General features: G+C 34.1%; 1 protein-coding gene across 1 annotated transcript in view; it reads left to right on the forward strand.

Annotated features, from left to right (window-relative positions):
- Positions 1–22,605, forward strand: part of LOC145985027 (furin-like protease 1) — an 844,450-nt gene extending 821,845 nt beyond the window's left edge. The window contains exon 13 of the mRNA XM_083118536.1: positions 16,635–22,605. Coding sequence (XP_082974662.1) covers positions 16,635–17,080 — 446 coding nt within the window. The 3' untranslated portion in view covers positions 17,081–22,605. The remainder of the gene's footprint in view (positions 1–16,634) is intronic.
- Positions 22,606–23,070: the final 465 nt, after the last annotated feature.

A 23,070-nucleotide genomic window follows, 5' to 3' on the forward strand; every position in this document is an offset into this window, starting at 1 on the left:
CAATGGCATAGTGGTAGTGTCGTCACCTTCTAATCAAGGGGTCCCAGGTTTGATATCCGGTGGAGGCACATAGTGGTTCTGATCCCACTTTAAACTGTAGGTCCAGTCCTAATTAGCCTATCTGTGCATAATGTGGACTTAAAACAACAATTCAATCAATCAATCAAACATAGCCAAATGGTTTTCACTCTTGCATCTGAAATCCCAGGTTTTATTTCCGGTGGGAGCCCCAATAAATTTTGGTGTTGACCCAGCATCATGAGGACAATTGAGGAGCTACTTGAGAGGAAGTAGCAGGCTCTGGTCTTGAAAGTCAGAAAACAGCAGAGGTAGAACTCTATGTGCTGACCATGTATGAGCAACCCAATTAAAAGCTGCTTGGCAGACCTTGCTTTTACCTTTGCTTGTTTTTGGTGTATCAGCATGTTATAAATAATATTATTAATAAGAATTGTCTCTTTAGTGGCTGAATATCTGTAATTGCTCAAAGCTTCAACGTACCACATATACTAATAAAACAATCTCTTGAGAGAGATGAATGTGTAGTGCATCAAAATGTGGTGCAACTATAGAGAAGAAACAATTCTTATTCATATTATTATGTATAAGATGACTGTGTCTACAATTTTCAAAATGTAAGTTCAGAATAATGTTGTTATGAAAATAATCAACATGGTAACCTTCCGCTTTCCACCTCACCAGGAAAGTGAAGAAAAAAGACATAACTGTAATCATCGCTAATAATAAGAACAAATCTTTCTGTCCAGTTAGGTAAATGAATATAACTGTGTGAGGCTCCCCAATGTTGGTGTGGTAATCAAGGAGTCCGGGGTTTGAAACGCAGTGCAGGCACACACTGGTTCAGATCCTACTTTAAACTGTATGTCCAGTCCTGATTACCCTTTCTGTGCATAAAGTGGACTTAAAAAAACTAAAACAAACAAATTCAAACAAACAAATATAACTGTCACTTTTTAAATTTCACTGTGCAACATCTGTAGCTTCAGTGTTCCAATACATTACCCAAGTCCATTAATCCGCCCCTGAAAAATGTCTTATGTGATACATGCACAATGTAATAATTGCAAGGCTGATTACTGCACAGAATCTCTTACATTACTATAATCTTGCATGCCTGGCAACAGTGTTTTATGTGCTAATACATTATATTTCTTTAAAACTTGGGATCATTCATTCAAGAATGGAACCAAAGTTATGTATGTTAGTGTGCATTATGGTCTGTAGAACTGGTATGTGTCTCCTGTGATGTTTTAGGAAAAAGCTGGTAATAATATGTGCTATCTTCCGATGTTCCTCAGAGGCACATTTGATATACTGGCTGTAGTAGAAGCTAGCTCGTACAGTTAGTCCATTTTTTAAACCAAGCTGTGTTATGTACTCATAACCCTTTACTCCACATCTCCTGCCACCAAACTTCCAGTCTACCTCCAGATCCCAACCCCTGTTCAAGAATTGTTAAATACGTCTTGTTGTTTCTTGTATGAAGACATATCTTTTAACAATCTATATAGTCCAGTATTTGTATATTAAGGTTAAGAAAATAAAAACTGTGAATTGTTTTCGTAAAAGAAGTGTTGTGGGCAGATTGCAACGTGGATGGAAGTGAGGTTGCTAGCAAGGTGTAACACATATGTGCAAGGTTCATCAGTGCCTTTTCTGGGGGGTTTTATATTTTTGAGATATTTTCCATATTCTGGAAATGGTGGTCGAGAGCCAACTAACACGTGGAACCACAGAATTCCTTGGTTGAAATCTCAAAACTCCAATGTTAATTGTGTTACAGAAAGTATGGAACTTCGGTCTAGAATGCCAGGTAACAGTGGTGATGGGACTCAATGCATTAACCACACATCACCCAATAAAAAGCTGCTTATCTTATTCCTGGAACCCCTCTAAAAAAAACTTTTTTGAATTAAAACAGCTTGCCTTCTGTAAAGTTGCACTATTGAACTATTTTTCCAGTTCATCCCAATTTGTGTGTGTGTGTGTGTGTGTATATATATATATATATATATACTATATGCACTTCACATGGAATTTAATTTTGAAAAAATGGCTCTATGTGATGATATTAAAGGTTGAGAACCTACGAAAGGGTAAATTTTACATTGATAAAATAATAAATAATGTGATATTTGACATACAAATTGGAACATTTTTCTGCAGACAGTTTCTCATACACTTATTATTTTAAGTGATCCATATGAACCATATGGAAAAGTGCTCAACAAATACTCTAGCAGAAGCAACATATATGCATTTAACCCACATGAAAGATATAATGTAATATAACATACATGAACTGTCATAAAGGACTGAAGGTATATAAAAAAATTAATACCATGTAAAATATATGAACAGAATAAGTTTATAGATTACAAATAATTCTCCATAATTGGTAAGGATTCTATTCTTACTTTACATCCAGTTGCAAAATGTTCCACAAATGTTTCTTTATTTCTTCCCTTCTGTAGATTTAGAACATGTGCAATGGAAACTGCATAGTATGTAGATGTGTATTTGTTGTAGACAGTTAGGTTACCGATTCCAAGACAGACTTTATAGAACATGTTTAGGTTTAAAATCATCTAACATAATCCTGTTCATGGTCTCTAATAGAGGAAACTGTAGATCTCAGCACAAATGTTTATTTGCAGGCTCTAAGCACTTTAAAATAGGTAGGTGGCATTTGCTTGTCATCAAAATCAGATTGGTTAATATTAATTTCACAAACAAATAGTAAATTCATAGAACCCAGGATAAAAGCTAAATTAGATTATCCTTTAAGTAAAAAGAAACACAGAAGTAACTTTGAAGCATTGTTCATGATAAAAAATTAACCAATGTGAAACTCATTCTTATATTTTTTTAAAAAAAGGAGGCAAGAAAAACAAGTAGCTCCAAGAAAAATGTTTAGATGATCACTCTCTTTCTTAGCTCTAACCCAAGGTCTTGGGGAAACTTTCGTATCAAGTAGATCTTTGCCATAAATCTCAGAATCTGGGAGCATTTTACATTATTAGCCATTAGATAAGGTTGGTGTTTTTTATCTCTGGTAAATAGCATTCTATAAAATGAATGTGATACTGAAACAAATCTTATTACTGTAGTAGTATCAGTATTGAAGCATGGATGATTTGATTGTATACAAATTTGGACCACTGTTTATAGTTTGTGATCCTCAGGTCAATTATTGAACAGATATATCTGAGAACACACATTCATTCATAATTCAAAATTGTTGTGACTCAAGTCACAAGAAAAACACAAAGAAATTATGGAAACAGTGAAGGTATAGATTAAAAAGAATCTGGAGTCAAATTCTATGAAGGTTGGTTTGTAACCTGACTCACCACTTCATCCATCTGTTAACATCATTCTTACATGAGAGAAGCATACGACGTGAGATGGCCAAATAAAATAGTATTGTATAAGGTAGATGAATCTGATCATACAAAAGTATCAACTTTCTGTGCAATTCCTCATGTCAACGTATAAGAGCATTTGTATAGTTAGACCAGTCCCTGTCTTGCAGTAGCTATACTGTACATGTTTTAGATATTGTTTTACAATAATTGAGTATATACATAAATATGGCTTAATTTTATAGTATTAATACACTTGTTTATTTCTGAGGAGTGTTAGAAGATGGTTGGGAAACTACTGACTGATCCAGTCAATTGAAAGTTTTCACACTGTAGCATTATATGCTGCATAAACTTCATTTTGATTGGTTCATCTGCAAGCAACAAGCATCACTTGTTCCTTCAATGTTTGAAATCTAAATTTATTGAAACCTTACCACACACACACACACACACACACTCACACTCACACTCTCACTCTCTCTCTCTCTCTCTCTCTCTCTCACTCACTCACTCACTCACTCACTCACTCTCTGTCTCTCTGTCTCTCTCACTCACTCACTCACTCTCTCTCTCTCTCTCTCTCTCTCTCTCCCTCTTTCACTCACTCACTCACTCACATGCATACATAAATGCTACTGAATGTAAGGCACACTTTCATTATTGCTTCAGCTTTGAGAAAAGTATTTACTTCAAATTTTAAGGCTCTCAGATGTACATACTGGTACTCCATTAGAACAACGCTGTAGTAAATAATGCAAACATTGAACTCTCCAATGATGAATGGACACTTCATATACAGTAAATCATCGACCAGCTTCACAGTTTCCAAATTCCTCAGTACACAAAATAACTTCATGTTTAAATGATATAGACTGACTGCTTGTTGTGAAATGTTGATTGTTGTAACACATTATCAATACCAGTATTTTGGTAAAACATCGAAGTAAGACTTGTAATTGGCAAATTCTATATTACACTAACACCATGGTATATTTATACATACAGTATATACTAGGGATGGGACCGGTTAATCGGTACTCTATCGGTATCGGCCAATATAGGCATATCGGTATATCGGTTAAATTACCAATTATTTTGCCGATCTGATATATCGATAAATATCTTATAATTTAGTGCAAAATTCTGCCATTTTGTTGTAATTTTTATGGATAATCTCGATGCCCTACTTTTTAAAAAAGTAATTGTCTAAATATTGAACTTCTTTTGCACTGCAGTCACCTCGAAACACATATTTATTAAGGAGATCAATGAACATTTCAGGTTCTTCATGGACCATTTCTAATTTTATATCGGATCGGTAAATTTTATATCTGTACTTTATCGGTATCGGCCAAAATTTCATATCGGCCCATCCCTAGTATATACTCTGATCCAAGGTACACCTAAATTTTCAACATAAAAAAAAATATTGTGTGTGTTGGATTCGAAGAAATATGGTACATATAAACTTACTACACTTAATTGTCTTACTTCATATAATTATGGTGATTGTTATTACCTACAGGTTAGTTATATATGGTTTGTAAATATAAATTCCAAAATGAAATTTATTTTTCTTAGGTGAGGGTTGAATATGCATACTGCTAGAATTGACTATTTTCGGCTTCATTTTCAAATATTAACCAATGTATTTTAATGAGACACAATTATCAGATCAGCATTATACCAAAATTATAATTTACAATTATGCCAATAATTATAAAAGGTGTAACAAAATAATCTTTCTTGTTTCATTGTATCTATATTCACATTTTGTTCATAACCATTGGCAGGACTGTACAATTTAATTCCTTGCTGTAAATATCATCTTTATTTCTATATGTTTGTGTGTGCACTCAGTTTTTGCTAATCAAAATATGAAGTTAATAGATTATCAGCAGGTGGTGGGGGCTTCAACATCATTCCCTTGTGTTCTCACGGGCAGAACTTTTTACCACACCAAAGTGGGATGAAGCTTGCATCTCAGCAATGATATTGGGTGAGTTTGCCCACTGTTTGCTTTCTGTTTTAAGATGAAATGCACTGCTAATTTGCACGGGTGTTGTTCTTTATGGCTGCATACTTTGCATGGAAGTTTTCTGATGCTTCAAGTGCTAACATTTGGTGGAAGTGCATTTTTTTTTTTCATTTCAGTTTAACACAATTTAAGGTAAAAATAAGTTTATATTGTAGTCAAGTTAAAATATGTGCTAACCATTGATGTATCAATTAGGACAGAGACAATACCAGATGCTAATTTATCAGTATCGAAAAGTATTGGTTGGAATGTGTTCACCAACACAAGTCGATACTTTTCTAAGGTTTATGTACTCCACAGGATCCACAAAAATGCTACACAACATTTTCATAGAGTCTCTAATTATCCTGGAAATTATGCAAACTTTGAAGTTTTTATTTTATTTTGCACCAGCAGTGTATGAAAAATTAATTGTGTAATTAAATGACAGCTATTTTAATATTCTGAAGAAATTCTTGAGTATTTTAAAGTAAAATTATAGTACATTGCATATTACCATGGAAAACTTAACATGTTATTATTAATCAGTATTTCGAACCAATTTCAATAATTACAATTTTCAATTGATATTGGTAAGATATCAGTAAGAATCGGGAAAGTTATTGGTATCATCTCAGTCCTAAAATAAATTATCATCATCTTGTATGATTTGTACTCATTGGTTGGAACATATAGAACTTAACTAATATACACCTTTCTTTTATTGACTAAGTTAAACAAATTATAATGTGTGTTTGTAAGATACAAAGTGTAAACTAGAGTTTACTTCCATTCGTATGTTTCACTCCACAGCTTCAGTATCAAAATAAGTTTAAAATTTTCGAGCTCACCTGAGTTCTTCATCAGGAAAGTGGAGATGATTAAATTATATTTTCTTTTATCGTTAAACATTTTAACCTTGTTTTTATCCATGTATATTTAATCATTTTCCCTTCCATGATGAAGGAAATACAAAAAGGTATATATCTACACAAGTCCTGGTAAATTTTAAATAAATTTCTGACTCACCTCAATTATTCGCCTGCTTCTGGCTGCTGGTTTAAGCATTCTGGAAGAAGAAAATGCCACATGTATGTACTTCGACTTTTATTAATCTTATTATAAGATCATTAAGATGGTAACGTGGACTTTACAAAAAAAACGTAGTGGCAATCCTGTTTGAATTTTGCTTTTGCATTTCACTTAATTGTTCATAGATGCTTACACAAACACAGGAAAGTGCATGATGGTCCACAAATTGCATTTTGCATCTCCTGTTGCAGTCTTTACATCAACTCATTTTCATCAGTGTGTAAAGAAATTCATTTGATGGATGGGTGGAAGACACTAACCGTTTTGTTATTTTTAATTAAATGTATAATTTGAAGTAATTCATGAATTTCTGTTACTCTTATAAGCCTCACAATCTGTATTATACTATACTTTAAATACTTGCTAGGTATAGGGAGATATTGATTCTTTACCAGTAGAATATCAATACAAAAATTACTGATACTGGTTTTGTATCTTACCCATGTAAAATGACAAATATTTCATGATGAACATGGTTGATTTCTTCACCTTGTTAATTCATTTTAGAATTGATTAGTTTTTCTCAGTAAAATATGCTGTATATTAGGAATTTATTTTACAAAACTATCCTGCGTGATATACTTATATTCTTATAGTGTTAACGTGGTCACTTTGTAATCAAGAGGTCCCAGGTTTGATACCCAGTGGAAGCACATAGCACAGTGATTCGGTCCCACTGTAAACTGTAGGTCCAGTCCCGATTAGATTTTCTGTGCATAAAGTGGACTTAAAACAACAATTCAATCAATCAATCAATTTGCTGGCACAGTGGTAGCACTGTCGCCTTGTAATCAAGGGGTCCCAGGTTCGATATCTGGTGGAGGCACAAGTGGTTTGGATCTCACTTTAAACTGTAGGTCCAGTTCCGATTAGCCTTACTGAGCATAAAGTGGACTTAAAAAACCAACTCAACTCAATCAATTTGGTACATTGTATTTCCATTTAAGTTCATGTGGATTGCCCCAGAATCACATTCATAGTAGCAGTAATTAAACTATATGTATTAAAATTAAAGCTCTTGTAAAGGACAGGTGAAGAAATTATGTTGACATATTAAGTATTAAAAAGTTTAGTCACTACGAAGATAAAGTATAGTTTTAAGTAGTTCTTATTATTTCATATATGAGATAATCAGAATATTAAAATAGCTGTCACAAAATTGATTTTCACACAATACTGATGCAACATTAATGCATAATTTTAAGGGTAATTGGGCTCTTTGAAAATACTGTGTGACATTTTGTGGATACCTGATCTCTGAAAAAGTATCAGCCGATATCAGTGATTAAATCCAAACCTATACTTTCCGATACCAATATCAATGCACACATATTAATATGAGCTCAGTCTTAATGAACAGTGGAATCCCGATTTTATGTTCCTGGGTTTTACATTTTCTCGCATTATACATTTTCCTGCTTTGTAAGTCATTTCCCTGAAAAATGTGTTCTTGAGGTTGCGTTGTATGTAATAAGGTTTGTACAGCTGATGCCAAAGATAATAGTAAGCCTATTGCCCATTGTCCGTTGCTGTTTTTGTTCTCTTTCAATTTACTTCTCGTGTGTTTTTAAGAAATGGAACAATGAGTGTCCTCAGCATCATTTGATTATTGTTTTATTCTTGACTCTCGCTTTCTACCAGTTTCTTGTAAAATCATGTTAAAACTACTTAATTCACTTACATATTGCACTCCTAACAATAAATGATTCCTTGTACAGTATGTCAGACAATGGGTCGTATTAATAGAAATAAGTCGCTCCATTTTCATATGAGAGAAGTCCTCCTTGGATAGTTTCCAACTTAGCATTTTCTTATAGACATATCAACATGGAACAGTTTCTCAACCTTTTTTATTCATAAAAAATGGAATACATGCTCCAAAAAATGTGAGAAATGAACAACAGGTGCTCTGTTCCATTAATATGACCCAACATTAAAACAGCTATTGAAAATGGTACGTCTGTGAAGTAACAGCTTATATACTGAATCTGCATGTTCCTTATTGCAATAAAATTACTGTATATAAATTATGGTAATTGGAAATCCTGTATTTACTTGTAACATACATGCCATGCTTATTAATAGGGAGCAAAGATTTTGCATTACAGGAACGCCATTTTAATAACTGAAGTTGTGCATGTTGTCAAATATGAACTAATAATCATTAAGCAGGTCCACACAGGAGCCACGGTGGTCCAGTCAGTAGGGCATCTGACTGCCACGTGATTCAATTTAAAGGGTGGGTGATCTAAGGTCAGAATTCTTCCACCTTTGTTTCTATACAGGGTGACTGGTAATTAATGTATTCCCTGAAAGGGGTTAAAGTAGAGACAATTTGCAATAAATTTGACCATATGATACCCCGTCCAAAAATTAGTAGTTTTTGAGATAATCGAATTTCAATTGTTTTTTAAAAAATTACAATTTTCCACATAAATAGATGAATTGAGAAAAAACTGCTCATTGTATGGAACTTATTTCAGCGTTTTCTGATAGCTAACAAATAAGTGGTTCGTTGAAAATTAAGTTTTTCCCAAATAACAATCACATGTAAGTACCGGGTGGGTCTAAACTTACAAGTGAGGATAAAAAAATTCACTCTTAGTTTACTTGGCAACGTATTAATAACAAAAATGGTATGACACGAAGCGTACAAATTACTTAAATTACTTCCTTGTGTCATCTGCTATCCAACAAGGTACAAATGTTGCTAACATTCACATTTGTGTACAAGAAATAATACTTCATTCATCTTCATGTGAATGGAATCAATGCACAATACAATTAAAGAACATTACACGTCTTGCTCAAAGTGGGCACCTCCGTTACGAATGCAGGCACGCAGGTTTTTACGGACATTTGGTCTCTTAACTCGTGATGTGATGGTGTCCTTCATGTGTTGACCAGCTGTTAAGATCCTGTCCCTGAGCTCTTCTTGCGAGTTTACCTGTCTCTTGTCATGTGGCTCCAAATGTAAAAGTCGCAAGGCTTCAAATCGATCAAGGGATCGAGCTGGGCAGCCATCATGCTTGTAAATTATGTCACGTCTTGTAGCTAGAGGCACATCCTCCAACACCATTGCCATCCCGTTCCTTAAGAAATGTTCATAAGTGATGCCTTTTAAGATTTGGGGCAGGAAAAATGGCCCGATCAAATGATTGTTGATTACGCCCATCCATACTTCTGCTTGGGCATGCAACTGTGGCTGGATGAAAATTACCCAAAGAAATGGATTGACCGAGGTGGCTCGATTCCCTGGTCGGCTCGATCACCCGATTTGAAGCCTTGCGACTTTTACATTTGGAGCCACATGACAAGAGACAGGTAAACTCGCAAGAAGAGCTCAGGGACAGGATCTTAACAGCTGGTCAACACATCAAGGACACCATCACATCACGAGTTAAGAGACCAAATGTCCGTAAAAACCTGTGTGCCTGCATTCGTAACGGAGGTGCCCACTTTGAGCAAGACGTGTAATGTTCTTTAATTGTATTGTGCATTGATTCCATTCACATGAAGATGAATGAAGTATTATTTCTTGTACACAAATGTGAATGTTAGCAACATTTGTACCTTGTTGGATAGCAGATGACACAAGGAAGTAATTTAAGTAATTTGTACGCTTCGTGTCATACCATTTTTGTTATTAATACGTTGCCAAGTAAACTAAGAGTGAATTTTTTTATCCTCACTTGTAAGTTTAGACCCACCCGGTACTTACATGTGATTGTTATTTGGGAAAAACTTAATTTTCAACGAACCACTTATTTGTTAGCTATCAGAAAACGCTGAAATAAGTTCCATACAGTGAGCAGTTTTTTCTCAATTCATCTATTTATGTGGAAAAATTGTAATTTTTTAAAAAAACAATTGAAATTCGATTATCTCGAAAACTACTAATTTTCGGACGGGGTATCATATGGTCAAATTTATTGCAAATTGTCTCTACTTTAACCCCTTTCAGGGAATACATCTAATTACCAGTCACCCTGTATAAAGCAGCTCTGGGGTAGAGCCAACCTCAAATAAATGGGTACCAAACCTAGGGAGTAAAGGTGGCTGGAGCATAGTGATGATCAATTTACCTCAAAAACTGGTCGAGATCGAGAATAGTTGAGGCTCTACCTCCACACATGGTGGAATGTGACCAGGAAACTTTACCTTACCTACCTAGTTGCATATTGCATGGCGAGTACAATCCCTCATCACCCACTGGATATGCCCATGATGCATGGTAAAACCACAAGAACTGTGATTTTCTCCAATAGAATTAAGTAATACTATTGTTATATCTCAATTTTAAATTAATTGGAAAACAACCCAGAGTTTGAATAGGAATCAAAAATGCCTTTCAAAAACAATTTTCTTTCGTTCTCTCTTATAACTTGGTCCCACCTAGTGCATTATATTTTATCATTTTTTTTTAATTTATGAAAACAGAAAGCAATAACATTATAGCTATCAAAGAAAGAAATAGTTACTTGCAAGTGCAAGGAAATTGGGGTTGAAAAAGCAGGAAAGAAGACACTAAATGAAATCAGAAAGGAAGTTAGAAGCTTTTCTAATTTATTCCCTTGATTTTATATTTACAAACATGGATTTATTTTTATTTACTTTCTTCTATGCTTTGCCATATTTTTTAGATATATTTTAGTAATTTATATGAATAAATTACTATAGAATCTTCATGAGTAATTACATAATCATCCCAATAAATTAGTTTGTCAATATTGCTGCTTAGTCATACTAAATCATGTAATGTTTCCATATAGATTTAGATAAATGTGTGTGATGAAAGACTGTATGTATTAATGCATGTGTACTATTGAATGCTTCTGCTGTATCCAGTGTGTAAAATGAAATGTACATGTGACACAGAATGAAAATAGTGAAGTGCCTGTATAATTTAAATACAAATTGCATGGTTTTTGTTGTTTTATAAAATATTGCATGTATCGTGTTCTTTAAATTTTTGAGTAGGGTGTATGTAATGATTGTTTAAAACTTCACAATTTAATGTGACTTTTAATTGATATACAAACACATGCTGTGGTTTATGTGGTACACTAACTCAAAAAGTGTATTAGTATTCAGTCCACTTCAACATGTGCACCTTTGGTAGCATGTACATCAAATTGGCTTTATAACCCAAACTTTGCATAGCATATTCTCATCAATAGTGACAACGTCATTGGTTATTCTGGTCTTTAAATCATTCACAGGAGTTAATTATAGAGGCCCTAGTAGGCCAGGCAATTCTGTCATCTTTACCAATCCAACTTGCTCGAAAAGTTTGGTTCAGAATTTCTCTCATATTCAAGGTGCAAAGTCTTGCACTTACTGCCTTGCTGGAGAAATTCTGTTGATTGACAATAGAAAATTTTTGAGTTGGCATGTCATTTCAACCATGGTAGAATTTTTATGTCAAAATTGTTGTCACTCTTGTTATTAAATTGTGAAATTGTGAACAATCTTTATAGGCATGTGGCATATTAAGGTACATTTGTTGTTTTTGTTCTTAATTTAAAAAGAAGAATTATCATTACTGAATTTGAAAATACTCATAGAAATTAGATTTGCTACTCTGGTAATATTTAGAATGTAGAGAAAATTCTTAACCACATTTTATATCTGTTTCAACTAAAATGTAAATGCAAATACAATTGTGTATATTTATGATTACTGGCATTTGGTGAAAGCAAGGTGTAATTAAATTTTATCTTTCTCTTCTTGCAAAAACTGCATAAGTTGAGGATAGTAGTAAGTATATGAATTTGGTATTGGTTGTATTAGAAATATGTCCAAATTTTGAGATCAGTATTACCTATTTTTTGGGCTAGTAAGCTATTCAGAAAGTAGGTACTGTTAGGCATTTTGATTAAAAAAAGACAACAAAAAAATATACACATGTATTATACTAGTTAGAATCTCTACACCATTAACTATTACTTAAACCACCACCATTGGTAAGTTACTTGTCATACTTGGAACCAACTTCTGTAGACTTTTGTCAAAGCAATCTGCCACGTGTGCGAAATCTACCTGTGCATGCTCAATGAAACGGTGACGTGTGTGGTATGAATGGAAACTTCTACTCATGATGAATAATCAGGTGGCAGATTTCTTTGAAGGTCTGCAAAACCTTGTTTCCTAATATGACAAGTACCTGGTGACTATTCAGAGAAGAAGCTTATTGTGTAACGATTCTGACCATTATCAATTTGTGACAAATACAATGCTGTTTCTTTAAACCTAATGAAACTTACTTTCTGGATAGCCTAATATTTTATAACATTCATGTATGGAGGGTAGGGTATTATACTGCTAATTACGTTACTTTTTAAAGGGTAATTCTGCTATGTAAATGAAAGGTTTCATTGGACTGCTGGCAAGTTACTGATGTGTAAATTTGATATATATAATCCCATAAGAGTAAATATATACAGTGAGTCACATAATTATTCGGACAGATAAGATTTCTGAATATTTATTGACATAGTCATGATATAATACGATGATAAATGTTTAATATTTATTTAACAAACAAAACACAATATGAGCACACTGTTAATTATCTTCAATTATGTTTAATATAATATATTAGTAAAATATTTTCGTTAAACAAAACAAACATTTTTTGTGGGTTAAACAAAATTATTCGGACACATGGAAGGAGAAACAGGAAAACACGCTTGAAAAGCAACGAACAGAAATGTCAGTGTCTGATAGGCATCCCTTTCATTTTTAACACCTCGGATAAACGATTTGGCATACTTTCTACCAATTTTCTGGTGTACACTGGCGATATGTTGGCCCATTCATGTTGAAGTCTCTCCTTGAGGTCTGCCTTCGAGGTTACAGGTGTTTTCCTCACTTCTTTTTCCAACTTACACCAGAGGTGCTCAATGACGTTCAAGTCTGGAGACTGCGGTGGAGGATGGAGCACTTTTGGGCATTTGTACAATAACCATTCTTGTACTATGCGGGAAGTGTGCTTCGGGTCATTATCTTGATAAAACATAAAGTTACAAAGAATGCCCATCATTTCAGCACTAGTCTTTAGATTTGACTTTAGAATGTCAAGGTAACAGTACCTGTCCATTGTCTGTTCGATGAAAGCCAATTTACCAACGCCTTGGGCCGACATGCAGCCCCAAACCATTACGTGACCACCCCCGTGCTTCACTGTTGCTTGCAAATTTTTCCCTCGGAGCTCCTCATTTGGTTTACGCCACACTGTTACCCTCCCATCTGACTCACAAATATTGAATTTACTCTCGTCAGTGGAAATTACCCGATTCCACCATATCTGATCCTTTCCTAAGTGTTCCTTTGCGAACACCAGTCTTTTTGTCCTGTTTGGCTTACTTACAAATGGCTTTCTCCTGGCTACACGGCCAAAGTAGTTTGTCCTTCTGAGCACTCTTCGTATAGTTTCAGGATGACTATGCTTTCCACACTCCTCAGCTACCTCAGCACACACCATTGGAGCACTCATCTTTGTTTTTTTTTAAATTTTCCTCACGATTACTGTCTCTTCTCTGGGGGAAAAAATTCTTGGTCTCCCTGTATGACCGTGGGACTCGATCCTGTCTTCATCTTTAAATTGCTTAATAATATCTGCAACTGTACTTTTTTTCATTTTCAACATTGAGGCAATTGCACTGTAAGTTTTACCCTTAGCGTGGTGCCATATCACTAACTGACGTTGTTCAAATTAACTTTCCTTTCCTCTTCGCCCCATTTCTACATAGAAAATGTTCTTATATCACAACTTTGTTAAACAAACGCGATCGTAATTGCTATAGAAACCTACAGGAAACCAGAGTTAATATATATGAACAGAGTATACATACATCAAGCAATCTGTAAATCGAAATTGTCACTGTATCGCAAACTTACGTTAACATTTACTATATGTCCGAATAATTTTGTGGCACTATTTTTGCAATGGTAGGGATTCATCCTTCGTTATATTGTTGCTGATGTTTGTTTTTTAACTTTTTATCGTCCAATTTTGTGCTAAACATGACGTTTTTTAAACGAAAATCAACTTCAACGTTGTACACAGATTTCACTGCCTTCCCGCTCTTAAACGTTAGAAATTTACTGTGTGTCTGAATAATTATGTGACTCACTGTATATCGTTATGCCTTGGTTTATAAATTTTCACACAACTTTTCAGAAAGTTATAATATTTCCTCTGTGTACCATAAACTATTTCATATACGTGTAACTAGTTCAGTTCAATTAAGTTTATCTAATTTAAATTCCTAGCACAAACATGGTTAACATTTACTTCTTCACTTCTTATACAAATATATAATAATTCCACGCAGCTTGTGAAAAAACACAAATTATTCACCTATAGATTTTGGCGACTCTACCACATAGCAGACTTTTGATTGACATTCAGTCAATTCTATGACAGGTTAAGAGACATTCAGAGAATTATTAGGTTAGGTATAATAATGTATATGACCATTTTTGTCCATATTTGTCACTCTTGATTACAGACTGTATTTGTTCTTTTGTTGTTGATAATTTTCTTTAAATTTGCTCGCTAAAGTTAGAGGCCTGTACTTGCTGGCAAGGAGTTGTTGACAGAGAAATAAATCATGTTTTCTTTTGCAAGTACAGTAGTTGGCCAATAATTCAAACAGTTTGCAAATGTGCATATGTCTAAAAAATGGGACATTCAAGAAGGAACTGAGGAAGTAGTAGTGAGCTGGGTCAGCAAGAAGTGCTGTTCAAGCATATGTGTGCAATGAGTGAACTTGTAATAAAGAAAATAATATTTCACCATCATATTATATATTTGTGTAATAAATTTATCTAGTTTGACAATTTGGCCAGCAAACTTTCAAAGTTACACTCGCATGTGCATATGGACCTTTACAATTTTAAGCTATCCTATAGGTCTGCAAGACACTTGTTCTGTTTTTAAAGTGGTTCTGACCTATCTTTAGAGTAAATGATATTTCAAATTCTTCCTTTCCCACCTTCTGATGAGGGTAGTTGGTGTTGAATGATAAAGAAAAAAATATATTTTAGCATGTTTATAGCAGATGGCATGATATACGAGGTGTGGCTAGAAAAAACCGGACTGTTGCTACAAAATCTTTTATTGGTTAGTTTGTACAATACGAACATTATCCCCTTCAAAGTACTCCCCTGCACTATCGATACACCGTATCGATACACCGCTCCATACGAATCTTCCATCGCTGGAAGCAGTGCTGGAAATCATTTTCTGAAACCATGTTCATGTCCTCCGTCGCTTTTGTTTTCACAAATTCTTCGGTCGTAAATCTGGTTCCTTTCAGTGCTGATTTGACCTTTGGGAATAAAAAGAATGAGCAAGATCTGGTGAATAGGGTGGATGGTCTGACACTGGGATCCCATGCTTGGCCAAAAAATCCTTGACTGATAATGCCGCGTGGGCAGGAGAATTGTCCTGATGAAGAACCCATGACTTGCTTTTCCACAAATCAGGTCGTCGTCGTTGTTTATGTTGAAACTTTCATGTAAAATATGATGAACACTTTCTTTGTAAATTCCTGTGAAATCAGCAATAGCTCGAATACTCAATCGATGATCAATTCACCGACATTTTCAATGTTTGATTCCGTTCTTAACTTGCAAGGTCATCCAGGATGCGAATCGTCCGCGATCACTTCTTGTCCATCTTTAAACCTTTGAAACCACTCAAACACTTGCGTACGTGATAAACACTCATCTCTGTACACTTCCCTCAACAAACCATAAGTTTCTGCGGCAAATTTTCAGAGTTTCATAAGACACTTCACATTGATATGCTGTTCAACTTTCACACTTAACATTTTTCCGAGGGAGCACAGATGTAGGAGCGGAAGAGAGCACCTCGCACCCTGGGCAATCACACAGTCGATAGGCAGGATATCACGTTATCCACTCTTGCACTGCTTGGCCTTGACGCGCTTACCGTTTGTCGGCAGCAACATCAATCCTGTTTCTTTTCAAGCCACATCTCGTATGTCATCATCATTTGTCACCAGTAAAACTTCAACTAGCGTACATGACTAGAATTGTTTACTTCTATTACTTTGTATTATTTTACTGCACTGCTCAGTGTTCATTTTACTTCTTCTTTTCAGTGTGTGCTGAAGGCCTTTACCTACATCGTGGACGATGTGAGTCATTCTGCCCACAGCAATATTACACTAACTTTGACACCAAGGGCAACCCTGCATGCCTGCCTTGCCACTACAGCTGCAAAGCATGCTCTGGCTCAAATGATTATGAATGCAAAGCTTGCTACACTGATGCGGAACTTGTGAATATGACTTCTACAGAATCGTACTGTTATCCCTTGAATTTAATGCCAACAATACATCAGGATCGATGGTACTTTTGGACCTTTGTGGCCTTCACTGTTAATGTTGTATTAATTCTTGCAGCTCTGCTTTACTGGATGTTGTCCAAGTGTTGTTGTTGTAGTGAGAAACCCAAGAGGAGGTATAAAAGGTTAAATGGAAACCTTAGAAATGAATTGGGTGCTCAAACAAATATTGAATTTGAATCTTCTAGCGATGATGAATGAAACTTAATTTAGTTAATTTAAGCAACAAGATGAATGGGCATTAACTGAAATTAAATCCAAACTAAGAATCTGAGTAATATAGAGCTGTATGTTCTATAATTAGGAAGGTGTTTTTACAATGATACTTAATGAATATTTCATTACTTAGATAAGCATATGCTTGTTTTTGTTTTTTTTAAAAAATAACACAAAATCACAGTATAAGTTTTAGCGGTGGAATCATTATAGATAAGAAGCAAATAATGTATTTAAGAGAATGTTGCAAGTTGCAATCTCATATGTATATATACCATAGTAGCCTTGATGAGTGAAGATGAGACCATGGATTCATATCATATACAGCAAGAGAACTTCCTCTGTAACCAAAATTGGTACAAATTGTAATAATATGTTAATTGGTATGAAATAGTAAAGGTAGGATGAAGTGACTGACATATAGTTGTCCATAACTTTATTTTTGTATTTCCTAATGCCTAACATACATAGGTATTTCCTTCAGATAAGAAATAAGTGATTATACACAAGAGAGTGGGGGAGAGATATTTTGAACTTTCATATTGTCACAAAAAATCCAGTCATTTCTGTAATCCTATTAGTATTTTTCTGCTTCAATATGAAGATGCAGTTATATTACCGTGCAGTATTTGAGATTCACCTAGTCTGAGTCAAATTTCCATAGTACTGGACAACAATCTATTCTTTGTATACTTGTATGTACATATACTAACATATAAATGTATTTAGAGACTAACATAGGATATTTATCCAAAGTAACTTTCACCTTGCATATAGAGAGCTATGCATGTACTCACAGGTCATCCTAACATACAATAAGCTATTTATATAACAAACATTGCTCTGGAGTTAATGTTAGTAGAATGTCTCATAACCGGTAATAAAATAAAGGCACATTGGTATGTGAATCTCTCTTTTTGCTGTAATGCGAAATCTATTACCTATGCAAACTACAGTTCTTTATAATTTATGTTGTTAGTTTTTATAGCGTTAGGGTCAACAACATCCAGCAAAATCTTAAACCACTTGCTCAAATTAATGATAAGGATAAATTTGATGTGCAACCTTTGAAACATTATTTATAATTTAATATTTAGAAAGCATCATAATTATTATAATGTTTAAAAGATTCTTAAACACCTTCAAAGTTATATTTACCTTTGATTGATTAACGGATACATCACATTTTATTCATAATGAATATGAGATCTGAGTATTTTCTTTGATTTGCTTCTATCTTGTGATAAGTCCATTTGGCAAGGATAAATATTTTTATCTGCATAGCCTGTGATTGTTTCAACAATTTTCACTTGACTTGTAATATTTTTGTATTGGTCTTAAATTTAAATACAAAATGTGATTAGGGTTACCTGAGGGTAAGTCTTCATATGGTTCTGTGAGGGATGATGATTTACAAGTAATTTTAAGAGAATCATTTGAATGTGCATAATGTTAATTATTCTTAAGTATTGATTATTTGATCCATGTTATAAATATTGCAGAGACTATGGTTATTTAATGAAACCTTAGTAGTTTGCTATTGTTTGACAAATTTTGTGTTGCAGAGTTTTGCATGCACAAGAGCATATGCTCTTGATGTGATTTGTTAACAGTATGATAATTTAGTGTGAAAGTGTTGTGGCATGAGTACTTTTAATACTGATTATCAACTTCAAATGCAAGTAAATCATCTCAATGACTGAACCTGATGGGTGTGACTTGTTTCTATGAAAAAGAAATCAAAGGAGCAGACTCGTAAATAATGATGTATTCAGAAACAAAAGTCAATGGTAATGCATAGTGTAGTGTATAGAGCTCAGCATACTGTTGATCAATGATCAATTGTATTAGTTCACATTTTATCACTTACACATTTCTGGTATCTGGGTATCCTGCAAGATTCACAAAATGACCATCTCTTTTGCAGAGTTCAACAATTCTGGTAATTATGTTAAGCAAATGATAAGTGAATATGAAGAGACTATTCTGAATGGTTTTATTTTGCTAGCATGTTCAAGTATCATTTAAAAGTACTGATTTTCACAATGGTACTGACTGACAACTAGGAAATATTGCTTATAGTCAGCTTGACCATGACGACAATGAGAAATGTTTTTCCATAAGTAGCAGTGCTATGAGTTTATGCAGTCAGTTTTTGCAAAGAAATGCTGAATGAAAGGAAAGAAGCAATCTTTGATAAAAATTAGTACTAAAATGCTGATGCTGAGAGAAACTAGTGATAGGAAATTTTTTAAAGTCATAGAAGTTTGTTAGCTCTAATAATGATTTTATATAATACCTTTTTACACTGAATTTTACTTCAAACAATTGTGTTCAGTAAGACGAAACTGTTTAGCAGCAAGAGTCTGAAGTACTTAGTAGTTATAACTAGAGACAAGCAAATTTCGTTTTTGACAAAAACACGAAATATGAAATAACATGCTGTAATGTTCATTTTTCATGTTTCTGAAAGGTCTGAGGTGCATTTTTCTACCATGTTTTGTCACGAAATAATGTGAAATGAACTGCAAAATTGACTCTTAAACACGAAATTTATCGTTTATATACCGACACGACACTTTCTAAAGTCTGAAATATCCTGAGAGTTATGCAATTCCCGGAAAATTGATTAATTCTGCTGTAAATATTTGAGAAGCAAAAATGGACTCCTTTACACAGGAATAAACTTAATACTCTGGTAACTACATAAATGTGCTATTAGAAGGGATAAGTTTATTTTGTGTAATAAGTGCAGTTTTTAAATCAAATTTAGGATTATATTCACAATTTTAAAACCAAAATGTCATTTTATATAGCACTTTTGATGTGATTATTCACCGCTATAACACCGAAATTTTATTTTATTTACCGCTTTTGAACCCAAAATCGACTCTGTTTTTGTACCGAAATTTTGCTTTTTTATTTACCAAACATATGTGCCTCTAGAACCTCTCTCTCTCTCTCTCTCGCTCTTGCTCTCTCTCACTCTCTGGTAATTTACAATGCATTACAGAAAGGAATAAAATTGTGAGCGAAGCGAGCAAGAAAATTTTTAGATCCAAATTTTTGCAAACTGAAAACAATATTGATTTAATATGGCAAAAAAAAAAAAAAAAAATCATGGGGCTCCATCGCATTCTCTTTTACATTTCTTTTCATTTAGATCATTCGGCACCAAGGGCCAACTCCCACCGCCCCCTAACTATGGATCTGAAATTGACAAGACTGCAAGAATAGCAGATATTGCGAGCAAAGCAAGCAAGAAAATTTAACAAAATGTATTTTTATTTGTATAAAATTTGAAATCGAGGGGGGCAATTCTCCTCTGTGTCCCCCTGCAGGTGCTCTTGGCCATCTGGAAGAAATAATGCAGGAAAGACATGAAAACAAATTCCATCTTGAGTATCCTTTTGTCCTGCTACTCTTAGATTCTACTAATCCTGCTTTCTTTTACCTCAATGTTTGCCCCCTTGCTCCCCTAGAATTGATTTCCATCCAAGGTTGGGGAGGGGCAATAGGCATTGCCCCCACCCCCTGTGGTTGTACCACTGCACCCCCTTCCACCGTAGTTGCTGTGAACATTAACCGACTTAAAAATACTTTATTTTATTTAAGAGTAGCGTTTCATAACCATGATAAGATTCCTCTACACTAAATTTCTAGGTGAAAGTATAATAATGTAGGGACATGGAAGGGGGAGCAAGGATGGCCACACCTCCCACATAGAAATCGAATGTCAACCTTAAAGTATATATTTCACACGTATAATCTCATTTCAGTCATATTAATTTACATTAATGCGATAATTTCAAATTCAAGTGGTGTTTTTTGAGGGCCAACACTATTATCGGGGTAATATACCCCATGGAAAAATACCTTGCTTGGAAAAAATCTGCAGACGTCCATGATTAGGGGGGAACGATTGCCCCCCCCCCATGTGCACGCCTATGTACCATAGTTAAAATATTTTCTTATTTCCCTGAATAAATTGGTGCACCATACGTAAATTTTAAGTGGTATTCTATAGGTGTCAGTCATTTGATATTAGTGCATATATATGAAAATGACATTTCTCCATTACAAGACATGTTGCTTTTGAGATATGAATTGCTTGATTTGATAAGAATTAAAAAAAGACATTTTTTCTATTAAAGAAACAAAACTGCATTCTCTAAATGGACATGAAATTGACCCTTCAGACATAAAAGAGAATATTTGAGTAAGAGTAGTAATGTTCTTAAAGCATATTAATCTACCAGCTTTCATAATTGCAGATGCCTATTATTATGGTACTCCACACTCTTTCCTACAGCTTTTATTTTATGAAAGGCATATGAAGTCATCTGGAACATTGCCATAGCATTTAAATAATAATAATAATAATAATGAATTCTAACCAAGAATTGCTACCATTTATAGTTTTTATTCCCATTAGAATTTTTCCAAATCTTTATTTCTGATGAAGGTGCATTTCCAGACAGTTCTCATTTCATAACATGGTCGATCCATATCTAATACCATTACAGACAATTTGTCTGAATGTAAGTACTTGGTATTTCAAAATAGGGATGCAATGAAATTTGTGCCAGTAACGGTATAATTGTTTATTAGTAAAATTGCTAGAACTCCAATATATATGTATAGTACATAATTTTCACATTCTTTTTTGTTTCTATGAATATAAACATACAGTGGAACCTCGGATTTTACGTTTTTCAGGAGACCAAAATGAAAAAAACTTAATGCGAGAAAACTTAAAATTGAGGAAAATTTTATAATATTTTGCTATGTTGGAACCATCTGAATTGAATGTATAATGCGGGAAAATGTAAAATTGAGGAATGTAAAATCGGGGTTCCATTGTACATTGTTTTCATTTGTATCTGTAAAGATGTATATCAGTATGTCATACTTTGGAGTGAAGAATAGGTTAATCTAGGTCTTGCCGTTTCTATGAGAACAAAGTTCAATTAACTGGCATTTCAGTTTTCTGCCCATTTAATCTATATTGTGCATGGAACAATAGGAGTTGAAAAGTTTAGATGAAACATTACTGTGTATATGCATACTATGCCATGGATGAAAATAAAGCACTAGTCATTGCAGTGTTCTTACAGTTGGGTGAAACTTCAGAAAATAATTTGCTGGAGTAGTACAAAAGAAAGATGCAAACTCGTAAAAGAATTATTGATTTTAAGTGGATCGTGAGAAGAAATAAGTGCTGTGATTTTTTTTTAAGCATTGGTTACTTGATAGTTTACATGTAATTATAATGAGTGATGTATGTGTGATATATAGTTTCGCTATCTGTATACTTGTGAATACTAGACAGCTTTCTTTGGTTGTGGTTATAAGTTTCTACATTATTAGAGTTTCTTTCATGTTAATGTTGCAATTAAACTGTGTGTGTGTGTGTGTGTGTGTGTGCGCGCGCATGCATGTACATGTGTGTGTGTGTGTGTGCCGTCCAATTTTTTGATGTGCAGCCTGCAATAATAAAAATAACAGTATCAAAATGCTTTTTTTTTTTATTTTGACCTTGTTTCCAATAAGTTATCTGCTTGTCTGAAGTTGTACTGTAACACAAAGTATGTATTTTTTGAACTAAATTGTTCTTTAGATTTTGAATCACCAAATCGATATTGACATGAAGAAAGAATGAAAAATTTGTATGAATCTAATTTTGTTCTGGACATATATTCATTGTGTAATCTTTTTTAACAGTCACTTTTTGTTGGTAAAAAATGCTAAATTAAGAATGATGCACAATGAGATTTATTATCAATATACATAGCATGATTAGAATCTTTGGTGCGAGCACTCCCAGGTTCAATTCCCGGTGACGTCTAAATTTTAGTGTTGACCCAGCATCGTGAGGACAATTTGGGAGCTACTTAAAAAGAAGTAATAGAAGGCTCCAGTCTCGACAAGGACAGTTTACTTTCCCGTAGTACATCAGGTTAGCATGGTACGTG

This window comes from Lepisma saccharinum, chromosome 3 (genome assembly GCF_977018435.1).
Source record: "Lepisma saccharinum chromosome 3, izLepSacc3.1, whole genome shotgun sequence".
Classification (NCBI taxonomy): Eukaryota; Metazoa; Arthropoda; class Insecta; order Zygentoma; family Lepismatidae; genus Lepisma; species Lepisma saccharinum.